The sequence below is a fragment of the Lampetra fluviatilis genome, chromosome 9 (genome assembly GCF_964198595.1).
Source record: "Lampetra fluviatilis chromosome 9, kcLamFluv1.1, whole genome shotgun sequence".
NCBI lineage: Eukaryota > Metazoa > Chordata > Hyperoartia > Petromyzontiformes > Petromyzontidae > Lampetra > Lampetra fluviatilis.
This window is the reverse complement of record NC_136283.1, coordinates 11,421,244-11,436,124: the sequence shown is the minus strand read 5'-3', so window position 1 is coordinate 11,436,124 and position 14,881 is coordinate 11,421,244. Positions and strand designations below refer to the sequence as shown.

General features: G+C 50.6%; 1 protein-coding gene across 3 annotated transcripts in view; it reads right to left on the bottom strand.

Annotated features, from left to right (window-relative positions):
- Positions 1-8,104: 8,104 nt before the first annotated feature.
- LOC144934193 (folliculin-interacting protein 2-like) overlaps positions 8,105-14,881 on the bottom strand; it is a 39,992-nt gene continuing 33,215 nt past the window's right edge. For all 3 annotated transcript variants that reach the window (XR_013637138.1, XM_078859763.1, XM_078859764.1), the window contains one exon: positions 8,105-14,304. Coding sequence is in view for 2 of the 3 variants with exons in the window: in XM_078859763.1 (XP_078715889.1) it covers positions 14,232-14,304 (73 nt within the window). In the remaining variant the exon portion in view is untranslated. The remainder of the gene's footprint in view (positions 14,305-14,881) is intronic.

Genomic DNA, 14,881 nt, shown 5'->3' with positions numbered 1-14,881 from the left:
GTACCGAGATCAGGTAAATGTGTTGTGTAGATACTGCATAGTTTTGCTCATGGACAGTGCCGAGTGAGAAATCCGATGTCCGCGTTTGGTCCCCAGCAGACAAGGGGGAGATACTACTTGTGCATCCACGTTCTGGTTACGTACTAAAACAAATCGTAGTAAAAAAAACAGCAACGTAGTTATCCAGGAAATACTAAGTTCTCAAGACTCTTTGTCGGGACATTTGGCTTGGGGTGTCCGACAGATTCTTCTGTTGAATACTAAACTATGAAACTAAACTTTTTATTTTTATTTTGCTAGGTAAGGCCCACTGAGCTATGTAGCTCTTTTTCAGAAGCGACCTAGCCATCACAAATGATAGCCCAACGAAGTGGCTCATCATCACGTGAACATTTATTGCAGCCAAATACTCTAAAGTTTCTAAACGCATGTTGACTTTAAATGTGGAGAAAAATCTACGCGACCACGGGGAGAGAAAACATGCAAACTCGAAATATACAGCAGACGTCAGGGTCGGGGATCGAACCTGTTTAAGGTGCAAGAGCATTGTGCAACTGCATGCAATAAAATATCGTTGGTTGCTGCAGAGTATAATTGTGGCAAGAGATGAAATTCATAAATCAACCACTTTTTCCACATCTCCATATTAAAATATGTTTAATCAATAGCTTTATTGGTCTTCCAGACCGATTGTTAGCCGGCGGGATTAGTTTAAGCAAGCGTATTCTGCACCAGGGTCAACCTTGTGCAGCTTGTTAGCAAAGACACGCCTGTTTAATACTGCTGATTGACCACGTTGTTGCTAGGGGCCTTCCGACGAAAAAAAGTTTCGATGGAAATCCATTCATGAATGAAAGCATGAGGCAGCATTCAGTGAGTTTGTATCCAATATTTTTCGTATCAACAGCCTATGATTTAAAGGGAATACTCTGACCAATAACAAAGTAGAAACCAGCAAAACGTGTTTAACATGCCCGAGTCTGCTGACGAGACCGAGGTTTGTACTTATTCCCAAGTTGTGCATTTAAACAAACACTGCTGCTGGTGGTCGAGTTTAACTCTGGAAGGCCAAGGGGTTGATAGCCCAAACATAGTTTAGTTTGTATTTGGCAGATTGGAACGGAGGATTGATTTAATCAACGGCACGAGAACTCGGAAACACAAACAAGTTACAGTACTGCCGCCTAGTTGCAGAGTTTCAATTCCTGTGGACAGATGAGGTATACGAAGAGCTAGAAATGGAAATAAGTTACTGGGGGAACTCATAAATTGATTCCCTCACCTCACTAGATCGGAGGGGAGGAGCTTTGCTACGTTGGTGGGTCTCTGTGCGTGTCTGTGGGTCTCTGTGCGTGTCTGTGGGGTTCTGTGCGTGTCTGTAGGTGTCTGTGGGTCTCTGTGCGTGTCTGTGGGTTTCTGTGCGTGTCTGTGGGTGTCTGTGGGTCTATGTCCGTGTCTGTGGGTGTCTGTGGATCTATGTGCATGTCTGAGTCTCTTAGAATGTATGTGGGTCTCTGTGCGTATATGTGGGTCTATGTGCGTGTCTGTGGGTCTGTGAGTCAAATAAAAAGACTAATCGTCGATTCCTTCCAGAACGTAGTGGGGTTCAAATTGTGACTCCCGTTCCTGGTGCATGTCGGCCCTTTTCCACCACTGGGTTTACGGGCAAATGCCCTGGTGTCCTTCCTTCGCGGTGTTGGACACACAGCGTTCAACAGATGTCTTGAGGATTATTTAGAGTGCTCAATACACATTGGTGCGATCACATCGGGGTTGTTTCTTACTGTGAAAATGGGGCCACGCTACTTTACGGTGATTTTGAGATTGGGGGTTGGGGGGTGCAGATGAGATCCCAGGCTGCTGGAAGTCACCATCCTCTTTCACCCCGGGATTAGTGGGTTATAAAAACCGAGCTGAATCGTCGAGCCGGAGGGCCCAGGTCGCTGCACATCAGCCGTTCCATCCCTCCGGTTCCTCCCAACTGCGAATGTAGATAATTGGAACCCCCACTGTATTTCACTTTACACATTTAATATACGCTTAATCACATGAACGCTGGCATTTAAAGCAATTATTACAGTAATGGAGCTCTGCCCTTTAGACGTCTGCTGCTGCTGCTACACGCGTGCGCAGACTTGACATTTAAAGTTGAAGAATTCCTTCCTAAGCCTGGCAAGTGCTCGCGCAGGCTATTAAACATCTCCAATTACACGTGCAATGATTCGATGCCCGGGATAATGGGGTTATAAAGTAACGCTCGTGTTCGTTTTCCCGGCGTGCCAAATCACAATTCCTGTTACTCGCGCGACTCCAACCGCCTCTCTCCGATTCTAAACGCTGTAGGATGTTCCTCGCTTGGCAATGCAGTTTTCCCAAAATAGAACCTTTTTTTAATTATTGCACGCTTTTATTAAACTCACTCTGTTGTTGTCGTTGTCGTATCTTCAAATCTTGTAACTCAATTTTAACCCACTTCCCAATGTGGTATCGACTGCAAACTTGGTATACTTATGTCATACTGACGACAATACCATATTCTATCATAAAAAAAAATTAAACGATATTTTTACACGCTTTCTATGAACTCACTGTCTGTTGTTGTCGTATCCTCAAATCTTGTAACTCAATTTTAACCCACTTCCCAATGCGGTATCGACTGCAAACGTGCTATACTTATGTCATACTGATGACAATATAATCTATCATAAAAAATAACATAACATCAATTTAAATTAATTTTTAAATTTTATGATTCGGCTTGGGTCAAATTGTCCACGTTATGGCAAACTTCGGGGCCACTTCTTGGAGTCGTGGAGTTCTGCCATTACTCGTACGGTACATTTCATTAAAGCGTGTTTTTAAAAAAAAGTATTTTTAAATATTACTTATTCGTTTGTGAAAACGCCGTTGTTGAGCACAGTGCCCGAAGCCCCCAAAACGGTCAAGCCCCCCAACAGCAACAATCAGCACTTTGAATGTTGTAATAGAACATCGTTAACACGTTGTCGATTTGATTGAGCGAGCGAGGTTATTGTATGGACTTGGGAAGAGAGACGATGGGAGGGGATCCCCAAGTGATGGCCGTGCGAGAGAAAAAGCAGACATAGAAGCGAGGTGACCTGCGGTGTGCCGAGTGGCTGGGTGGATGAAGAGCAAGTGGGGGTGAGACGGAGTCATCAACACGGGTGGAGGAATCATGGTAACAGCGATAAGCAGAGTGGAAGGTGGGGTAAGGGGCCGTCCATAAATGACGTCACGCGATGTTGGACGATTTTTGACCCCCCCCCTCCTCGTCACACGGCGTCACAAAAAGTCAGGCCCCCCTCAAATATGACGTCACAAAGCTCTGCCCCCCCCCAAATAAAGCATGCTTTAAATCGCTTTAAACTATTGTCATTTTAATGCGTATTTAATGTGGCGCTTCACTCTGATGTTTTAGGAGAAAATATTTATTAAAAAGTCTATTTAATTAAGTAGAACGTGTTGTCTATATTTATTTAAAGTTGCGCATTTTGATGTGACGTCACATTTCTCAACCCCCCCCCTCGTCACACATCGTCACAAATGTCTGACCCCCACCCCCCCCCCCCTTAGTGCGTGACGTCATGTATGGACGGCCCCTAAGTGACCATTGGTGCGCCAGTGACTGGAGCGAATTAGCGAGTGCGGGCTCATCATTGAACCCGACGGCTTTCAGTTTCATGTATTAGGTATAGTAGCCCTGTGAGCCATTCGGCTCTTGAATCGGGTGCAACCGCAACAAACAAAAAACAAGAAAACATCTTAAAGTGACTATGCGCAAACAGAAAAATACAGAAAAAAACTGCAAAGTCTTCCTGCAAAAAAAGAGCACCGTACATCAACGCTGCGCTTGAACCGGACCCAAGTAAAAAACACGTGAAGCGTGTGGCGTCAAATCCGCCTCGCAGCTGGGCTCATTGCGGATGCGATTGCCGCCCGCGGCCCCGTGAATGTCGCGGCTTGGCCGCCACCTGCCGACAGCGCAGCGGAGCTCTCGGCTCCCTGCAGCCCCCGGGGCGCAGGCTCGCGAGAACGATGCACGGAGCAATTTCACACCACCACCACCACCACTCCACCACACACCCCACTCCACCACACACCCCACTCCACCACACACCCCACTCCACCACACACCCCACCACCACCTCACACCCCACCACCACCGCACACCCCACCACCACCTCACACCCCACCACCACCACACACCCCACCACCACACACCCCACTCCACCACACACCCCACTCCACCACACACCCCACCACCACCTCACACCCCACCACCACACACCCCACTCCACCTCACACCCCACCACCACACACCACACTCCACCACCACACACCCCACCACCACCTCACACCCCACCACCACCGCACACCCCACCACCACCTCACACCCCACCACCACCACACACCCCACCACCACACACCCCACCACCACCGCACACCCCACCACTCCACCCCCACACACCCCACTCCACCACACACCCCACCACCACCTCACACCCCACCACCACCTCACACCCCACCATCACACACCCCACCACCACCGCACACCCCACCACTCCATCACACACCCCACCACTCCACCACACACCCCACTCCACTTCACACCCCACCACCACCGCACACCCCACCACCACCTCACACCCCACCACCACCACACACCCCACCACCACCACACACCCCACCACCACACACCCCACCACCACGGCACACCCCACCACTCCACCACCACACACCCCACTCCACCACACACCCCACCACCACCTCACACCCCACCACCACACACCCCACCACCACCGCACACCCCACCACTCCACCACCACACACCCCACTCCACCACACACCCCACCACCACCTCACACCCTACCACCACCTCACACCCCACCACCACACACCCCACCACCACCTCACACCCCACCACTCCACCACCACACACCCCACCACCCCCACTCCTCCACACCACCTCACACCCCACCACCCCACACACCCCACCACCACCCCCACTCCACCACCCCACACAGCACACACCCCCACTCCACACACCCCACCACCCCACACACCCCACCACCACCCCCACTCCACCACCCCACACAGCACACACCCCCACTCCACACACCCCACCACCCCACACACCCCACCACACACCCCACCACCTCACACACCCCACCACCCGACACACTCCACCACACCACACACCCCCACTTCACCACCACACACCCCACCACCACACACACCCCACTACACCACTCACCCCACTCCACCACACACCCCACCACCACTCCCACTCCACTCCACCGCACACCCCACCCCCCCCGACTTGTGACGAGTAAACTTGACACGTCGCCTTGATACGCACAGTGACCCCCAGCGGGATGTAACTTACTTTAAAATCAAGTTCTTTAGAAGCGTTTTTTGTGTTTCGTTTAGTTTGTGGTCCTTCCCCCGCGCCTCCGATTAAGCACGTTTGGCTACGTACCCGGGGTGTGAAAGAAGTTCAACAAACACCAACACACACACAATGGCGGAGCCAGGATTTTAAAGGGGGGGGGGGGCAACCCCTACAGGAATAAAAATGATAGTTGTTAGTAAGGACTTGTCTCTTGCTTTTTATTCGACACGTGTGCGGCGATGGCGCAGCCATCGATCGAGGGTCGAATTCGAACCGCGTTGTGTGATCGGCATCGCGCTCGCTGAAGGTGTTGATGCCTTCAGGGAAGTCGTGGATAGTGTATACGCAACTGCGCACAATTCTGAGTCACTAATAACCGCTTGGCCGTTACTTATTGCCAATTATGGACTCAGACTATTGTCCGATCATCTCATCGAGTCCCTGGCACATAATAATATGCTACACAGTGGCAGTGGGGGTCGCAAAATGCCAATTTATTACTAATAAACTCCAATGCTCCGATCGAAATGAAGGATTTCGATCGGATCATTGGGGGGGGGCACGTGCCACCCACCCCCACTGGCTCAGCCATTGCACACACAGGTACGTAGCAGACTCTTCAGATCTGTTGAACACGAAGGCTTTCGCGACCAGTATGATTCATAATAAAGACTTTTGGGTTAGATGGCGTTATTTATAAATGCGTCGCAACCCTCCACCACCCGACACAGCCAATCAGTAAAACGGGGTCACGTCGACTGAAAGACAACTAGTTCACCACTTTAGCCCACCGGTGTCTTCAGATCTCGCCCCGCCGACTGGAGGCGCCGTCTCCGTTCGTTCTCGACGCGCGTCCGCCTCGGACAGCGGAACTTGCGCGAGGTTCGCGGTGAAACGTGGCCAAGGCGAACCGCGTGGTCCGACACTGCCTGGAACACACTTTGGCAACCACAACGTTGTCCCCAAGTGTGTTTCACCAAACTTTATATACGAAAAAAAGCGCGATCCAGCCATCGTTAGGAGACGATTGTTTCTTTATTTGTGCTTTCCATTGAAGGGGGAATCCCCGAGCCCCTCACCCCAGACGCGATCAAAATCCTCTTGCATTGAAACGAAAGAAAAAAATAGCTGCAGTTTTCTCGCAGCCATTCTCAGGGCCGACGTGGACCTAATCCTCATGCACACAGAGAGAGACGGCGAACTTCAGCAACCTTTGGGTGCACTACTCCCCATCACCCGCACACGGAGGGAGGAGAAAATGAGAGACAACACAAAGGGGCCACAGTTTCGTGCGCTGTCCTCTCTTCGCAGCTCCATCTATGCACTGCTCAAAGTTTTGTTTGCCGGCAGCGATTTTGTTCTTGTCGCCACTGGCTTCACGGTGCAGTTTAGGGTCGCCAGCGGGCGCCAGGGGGGCGAGTTGGGAGGGTTGATTCTCGCCCTTGATCTGACCAGGCCATGTTGGCCTCTCTTATCAGGGCAGACTCTCTCCTTAAAGTTGACCGTCACCTCATCCCCCCCGAAGATTTCCTCTCCAGTCACGTGGCCCCAGAAGGTCTGTGTGGTTTGCAGAATACGCTATTACTGGTAGGAACCTCCTGGTTACACCAGCTCACAGGGGATTATTGTGTCCGTCGTGCAGGGAGGGGCTGGTCACCCTTATAAAACTCAACGTTTAACCTACTCACGCCGGCTTGTGCCCGCCCTCACAGTCGGGCATATTTGCGGAATACACCACGCCGCCGTTGACCCTGGCCATTGACCGAGCAACCCAACGTTCCTACCAGCTCCCTCCGCAGGAATGTGTTTTCTTTGATGCGGGATCGAGGGCCTTCCTACGCTGCTGGAGGGAATTATTTGATCGTATTTCGCCACGCTGGTCTGTGCGGGGTGAACAGACGAGGACAGCACAGCACAGTACAACAATGGACCTTGCAGCACTGCCCTCTGCTGGCGATGTAGCCCTGCAGCAGCAGCAGCAGCAGCGTACGGTATCTATGCCACTTCTCGGCGGTGAGCGTCCCATGCACTTACCTCGTCCAGACTCAAAGCTGCTTAGCTCATGAAATCTGACGAGATCGGGTAATTTATCGGGTTGTTTGGCCATAGGCCCGACACACACGAGCTGCTGTGCTTTAAAAACACTGGAGACCGCTTCCATCCGTTGGGAAAATGAGCCTTATGCGTTAAAACCAAACCCTCCCCCCACCTCTCAATCATTTGGCCGATCCAGGTGCATTGGGAACTGGGGCACGATGGCATGCACGGGCAGGGAGCATTGTAGGGATGGGGAAAAGATTTACTCGGAATGCAAATATACCGCAAACGTGGCCCAAGTCCAATACAAAAAGACTGCAGCCACAATTTGACAAAGGAGAATGTGTTTGATCTCTCTCTCAAATTTAGCATTCTCAGGAAGAACGTAATCAACCAGGTAGGGTGTTGACTGTTATGTTATCCGACTCCCTGTTGTATTACATTACATTTCTAAGTATACTAGATTTGTGTTTCTATTTCATTTATACCTGATGATGATTGCTTGTGTTGCAATTGAAACGTCGTATGCTGGTATTTAATTTATTATTTTTTCTCTATAAGTGACTTTACCGAAAGAACTAAAGAGTAACGGAGAACGCCTCAGCAGCGGGAATCGCAACTTCTTTGTTAAAAAAGGAAACACGTGCACAAATACCATGTAAACCGTTGTACTTTATTCAAAAAAACACAGTTTAGAAAAAAACAATTCACAATACTCACATACGGCATTGCAGTTCCTATAAAACCGCTGTAAGCGAACCGCGCGAGTGTGGCCTCGTCCGCCGTGCAAGAGGCACCTCGCTCTGCGGGGCCCTCCCGACCCAACCCGGCCGCAGCCGCCGCTCTCCCTGCGAGGTTTGGGAGCGGTTCTTGTGGGACCCCCCCCTCTCCCCGGGGAAGAGGTCCCCTTCACCCCTCCCCACTCCCCCATTGCACGCTATGAAACTGCAATTATGTTCATGAATGTTATTATGCGCGTCGCACCCTTACCCACCTCGCATCTCCCACGTCTGCATTGTTACCGCATGAACTATTACTCCCCGAAACCTCGACACCGTAGTAACGACGTACATTTGCCCCCCCCCCCTCACCATTTTTAAATGAGACATTTTCCCTTCGCTGGTGGTAATCGTAGCGACAATATTTCTGCCCGTTTGGGGGGGGGGGGGATACTTTTCGCATGCAGACGCCAGAGCCTTGACAGATTTCACAAAACACGACTTCAAAACGAGTGGCTGCCCAACGCCTCTGGGGAATTACGAGCCTGGAATTGCGACAAAAACATTTGCCGTACAAACCGTTTAAATGGTAGGATTTCATTATAAAGCACCATGCTTTAGTTATAGACAGGTCAGTTTTAAATATAAAGAGTAACCATACAAGAGAGTGTGCTTTCACAGCGAACTGCAGACAGAAAATGCGAGAGAAATCCAAGGCTTTATAGTTAATCAATTCATGCGGCATGTGGATTGCGCATATTATTTTAAAAACGACAGCACTTTGGGTCGGCTGATTGTTACGGACAGAACATCACTTCACAGAGATGACTATGGATACACTTGGCACTAAAAGCACTCGCGTATTTAATGCATTTGCATCAGTCGGTTTCCCTTTTACAATCTGTACTTTTTGGAACGTAAATTGTACCAACTGCGAAATTACTCTGTTCAACTACACTGCTCCAACTGAGGTGAAAATACTGCAAGTCTACTTAAAAAAACGTCCAAAGCTGTTTTTCTGGCTCCTAAAAATACACCCAACTGGACCACGGGAGGGAGAGTGGCTTATTCTAGACGGTTAAGTGCAATTTGGCACACAGCAATTATTAAATCAAAGCATAATTTACCAGCAAAATCACAAAACACGAGCACCGCATTAGATAAGACTCGTTCGTGATTAAATACATTTAAAAAACCCAGGCCCAGGGCATTTGGGGTATAACCGCAAACTTCCGCAGCACCTATTCAAGGTATGTAATATTGCAGACGTGAGGAAACGACTTCAAACGCCACAACTCTCGGTTGCCACCACACACACACAGCTCGACAGGATAGCGCCCCAGGGCCTAACAATTGTTGAAACCCGCGCATTAATTTTCGCAAAGGGAGGGGACGGGCTATTTACGTCTTAAATTCAGGCACTGCAAAGAACGCTCTCCATTTGTTGCGTGTCCGTTTGGTGTTCTACATTCATGGACGCACAGCACAATGTGCACACAAGATGATCACCGCCACGGTTTAACGTTTACAGTGCGCGCCAGTGCCATTAGAGAGCATCCAACGAAGACGGTATAGGGCACGAGGCAGCGAAATGGCGAACACCAGCCTCACCTGCCTTCCTTCGTCTTCGCAGTGCTCACGATCACCAACTTAGGTTCATTAGCGGCACTCGTTGTGGACGGAGCTGATCCCTAGCGGCTCAGTGGCAGAGCGAGCGGCTCGCCGTTGGAAGGTCGAGTTAAAACCCTGGTTCGGAGCCGACTGGGTCCATCATCTCTCTGGGGTCGATAACACGAGTACCACTCTGCGAGGAAGTCAACGGTGCTTGTCCTATGTGCAGACTCGCTCCCTGGCATAGGAATGTGGAATTTCCACCACTGGTTCAGGGCTGTAAACTGGGGGGGGGGGGGGGGGGCGAGTGCCTCCTCAATGCTCCAAATGAGGAGTACATCACTGGTCAGAATTCATTCACAACTGGTGATGTGCATCCTGGCCAAGAGTTGCACCCAGGAGGCCACGATGCTAAACGCAGCGAGTGAACTGCTGAACCATCACTCCTTCATGCACGCCGAATGTGAAACTTTAGTTAATGCTGTACAATTGTGTCCATTACGAAAACAAGGTAATATCACGCATTTGTTCACCCTTATTTCTGACGAAGCATATAGATCTGAAATATTGTATTTTCAGTATAAAAGGTAAAACATTAAAATTGGGCTTTTAGTGACGAATGTTAGTGTTCAAATCAGTCATTGTCCTTCAAAACAACGAAGTCGAATCTGCAACGCTTTGCTCGATGTAACACGACGTAAACCAGCGTGCAGTGGCCTGCTGCCCCCCCCCCCCCTCCGTTGAACCGTCGACCGCAGCGGGACGGTCCTCCACCCTCGGAGGGAAGCATGCAAGGTGGGCAGCCGAGCTGACGTCTCTGCAGCATCTGGGTGGCTGTGGCGCCGCTACTGTGGCCTTTGGTAGGAGGCGACGGTGCCGGGCGGGGGGAGCTCGTTCAGGACCGTCGTGAAGGTCGTTCCCCCCCGCCCGCCCCCCACAATCAAAGCCCTCCACATGCATCTCTGTGAGCTACTTATAGATGGAAGTGACGGGGACATTTTTATTAAATATAAAACGTGGTAATTTTTAGGCTCAAGAATGAATTTCGAAATGGTGTAAACCCCGAGCTGCTTTGAAATCATTAGGCTTGCGCAGTTTAAGACACCGTGGAGAACTATGGCAACGTTGGTTCATAACATAGCAGCAAACAATGTAAACAAAAATAAGCCACGTAAACAAAGGGAGGGAGATAACCCAACGGCTGGCAATGCACAGATAAACAACACTGCGATGACTACCCCAGGCGTCAAGCGCTTCCCTGGCAAATGTAATTCTGCACAGGTTGTTACCACAAACCGGCCTCGCCAAACAAACAGAGGCGGCGGATATTGCTGCCACCAGAACCCTTGGCGATGACCGTGTTCACGTATCAGATGGAGATGTTCGGGTGAACGAACCCATTGGATGGCTAAATCACTGACAACTGAAACTCTGACAGGTCGCCCGTCAAAGGCAATGCAAAACGAGAAGACGGTGGAGCTGTGGTTCCCCGTTGACCACGTAAAAGTTCATGGAATTAATCGGTCATGGCCATTTCTTTCTGAACCAATGGACGACCGTGATCACCAATGCAACATCCAGCACTGCGTTGTTACATCTGGACAAGAAAACACACGGCTTTAAATTTAAAATCGAGTGAGGGGCGCAAGTGGCACCCTGCAGGTAGCCCAGGATGGCCCAGGATGGCCCAACCAGGGCCACAGAGGGAAGGAAGCCTGGCTGGGCTCGCTCGTCCACGACACCAGAGTCGGCTCATTTTCTAGTGGTCCAGAAAACACGGGTGAAAAATACGAAAAGGGTTGGGGGCAGCCAAATGTTGTCGATTTACCTTTGCGAAGGTTGTGCCCCTCAGTGTCTGGGCCAAGCGCTGTTAACCAAACGACACAAACGCGCGCGCGAGCAAAGGCGCGATCGTTCACATTCCCAGACGACGTCATGTTGCCGTCGCCAGCCGTGGCTTTGTTGCAGCAGAGGTTAATTCTGCATCAGCCGAGTGGAGCGAAGCTCTCAGTACCGCCAGCTTTTTTTATTGCTGGAAGTTAGATCAAAGACAAGCTTTGAAGAAACCATAGAATGTGGTATTTCTCTTCTCAATTAGATCATGATAGTCGAAGGATAAGCGAAGCAGAGCTTGTTATACGATCAGTTCCGAGAATTCCCGAGGCTATAAAACAAAGAATATTTCAATTGGAGACTCCAGGAGCCCCATGTTTCCTTTGTGCCTCACAAATGAACGTAGCCGCGAGACTTCTCCACCCGCAGAGCGAGCGCGCACAACGGCAGCCGGCAAGGAGCGTTCAGAGGCAATGTCGCCTTCTAAGAGAAGCCTTGGGAACACGCGGGGCCATTACACGAGGCTGGAACTCGACAGCTCATTCTTGTCAATATACGCCACGTGGGTATACAGGTAACCTGACGGGGGACTCTGAGAAACACCAAAGAGTCTCAGTGGAAATCCTCACGGGCAGCTCTACAAAGAAGTGGCAAGAGTTCCCCACTGGCCCGAGGCACAAAAACCTGCAATGATTGACGGCTGCGCAGAGGTGCAATTTGACACACACACACACGTGGCGGCATTGGAATGCGTTCCCTTGGCTGTGGCAAGTCAGCGAACGTCCAAAGTAAGAATGAATGTTAAATTATTTATCTTTTGGCAGGATGTAGTGTTTTGATGCAGAGTTGACAAGTTATTTCTTATTTAAGTCTTTACTGAAAAAGCAAATCCGTGGCGCCAACACACACGCACGAGAGCGTAAACCAAGGCTGTCGCTGTCAAGACAATGCACGAATAAGCGCCCGCGACTGGGCCCAGTCATGCGCTGTTGCTGCTGCTACGGCTGCTGTTACGGCCGGGCGAGCGGCGTTTTAATTTCCACAGTAAATCCTACCAAACCCCAAGCGGTTTATTTGGGGAAGGAGGAGTGATGAGTTACTTGCAGAGGTATTGCATTCACATTGGAGAACATTCCTCGCATTTGCACAGCGTTATAATACAACCTCGGGGTGGGGAATTAGGATTTTAAAAAATATTTCTTGACTTTGTTCGGCATTCCGTGGTTTAGGAATAAGAGTTCTCCAGAGAATTTGAAAGACCCGTATGTTTTGTTTGGGAGGGAGAGTTGTGAATTTTTCCCGTGCAACAATCTCGTCTCGGTGGACTCTCACGCAGTTAGAGTTGAAGTCTATGCAAGCTTAAAAAACAAGGTTGAATTGTGGAGTTTGTATAAGACTCTGTAAAATGTCTGTATGCTTTTTGAACGTTGTGCACAACTAGGGATGCAGTATTCGCTACGATGGTCTCACCGAGGTTGGATGGAATCGTCTCTACCGCGAGCGACGTGACGACGCGCCCGTGGCGATTGGGCATGAAACCGATAGCCGCAGCAGAGTCACGGGGGCGGAGGCCTAGGCGGGGGTCGTTAACTGAACTGCGGAATGGAATGGGCTCCACACGGGAGCTGCAGGGTATTTCTACGCATGGACAAAAACAGTTCCACCCAGCCAGCAGTTCCACCCAGCCCCTTCGTCAGACAAAAAAATAAAATCGAAGGGAGTGAGCGGAGCAACACGAAGAAGGCCGAAAGCGGCCAAGGGCATCGTGGCTTGGCAGAGCAGGGGACGCGTGGGCGCGGGGGTTTGACAGCGAGCTCCCAAGTCGCGGGGCACTCACCCATAAGGGGTTCTGAGGAGAGCCCACTGCTCGCTGCAGTAAACAAACGGCGCTTCAACTCCTACGCACAAGTCACGGTGCAGTGTATGGTGGGGGGAGGGGGTTTCTAACATTAAGATTAAAACTAAAACAGGACATTTCGACGGCCGACATTTGTGAAATTGCAGAGCGTCTCTGAACCAGAAGTTTCGGAGCTACAAAATGCATCGGGTCAGACAGCGGGGCTTCGCCCTGTGAAGGCTTAGCGGCATACGTTTGGATATTAAGTGGAGGCGTTGCTCAAGGCGGTATTTCTCCAAAGAGACTGAAAGTGACTTGGCGTTGATCCTCACTGCTGAAGGGGATGCCTCCTTGCAGCAAACAAGTGAACAAGCGAAACAATAACATTAGGCAGCTCATTAGATACTGCATCTGGAAACCTCAACCCTCGTGCTAATGCTCGGAGCCGTAATGCGTCACTTTGGGTTTCATATCAAATCGGGTTAACACTTCTTTGTCCAAAGAGCGGTTTCTGGACGACATGACTGCCTGTTCGAGGCAGCACGAACCATGTGGCGACAACCGAGATTAAGACTCACCACGGCACAAACAACCAAGACAAAAGGTACCATACGTTAACGTTTTCGGAATGTAACGAGAATTCGTCAAAGCCTTAACCAGGAGGTGACCAATGCAGGCTGCGATCCGGACCAGAAGTGGCAAGCAGCCAGCACTGGGTCCCTGCACCTGGGACGCTGTAGTGCAAGCGAGCACGTGGCCGGGCAGCAGGGTTGCCCAGGAGTCACGTGAGGAACGGAGGCTCGGGGAGGGCCGTCGCCACGGCTGCCAGCAGTCCCACGTCACTGGAGTCGCCCCTGTGGTGGGGACACATGACGCTCAAGACAAAGATCTGCCCCCCCCCACCCCTTGTGTTGCCTTAACAGACTGTTGGGGCATAGGTGCTGCTAGCGAGCACCTATGAAGGCTGTCACGGCACACGAGAGGGCGAGTGGCCCCACACCACGCCCAGCGGTCTTTTGTTTCCTATAGTGGTGATGTTTTACACACCACAGCAGGTACTCTTTGGAGGCAATGTTGATCTAGGGGAGGCCCAGAACCGGTTAAAATAATCGCCACTGGTGTTGGCTGAACTCGCTCGCTGGATTCGTAGTGCAGCGTGCTAAACGCTACCACTATCCCTCCCCACAGACGCTCACAACAACCACCGCACTCCTTTCACCTGGCACACTCACCACCACCATGGCCACCACTTACTTCTACCACTGAGTCATTGGATCAAAAGTTGAGATTAATATTTCCTGTGCGTGAATTTCTTGTGAGCATTCACTGCAACAGGCTGTTTTTGCACAACTGTCTCTATGCTGGTCCATGATTCACAAAATTATGTCTGGGTATTGAATAATCGGGCCCCAGTGTTACACAATGAAGTAC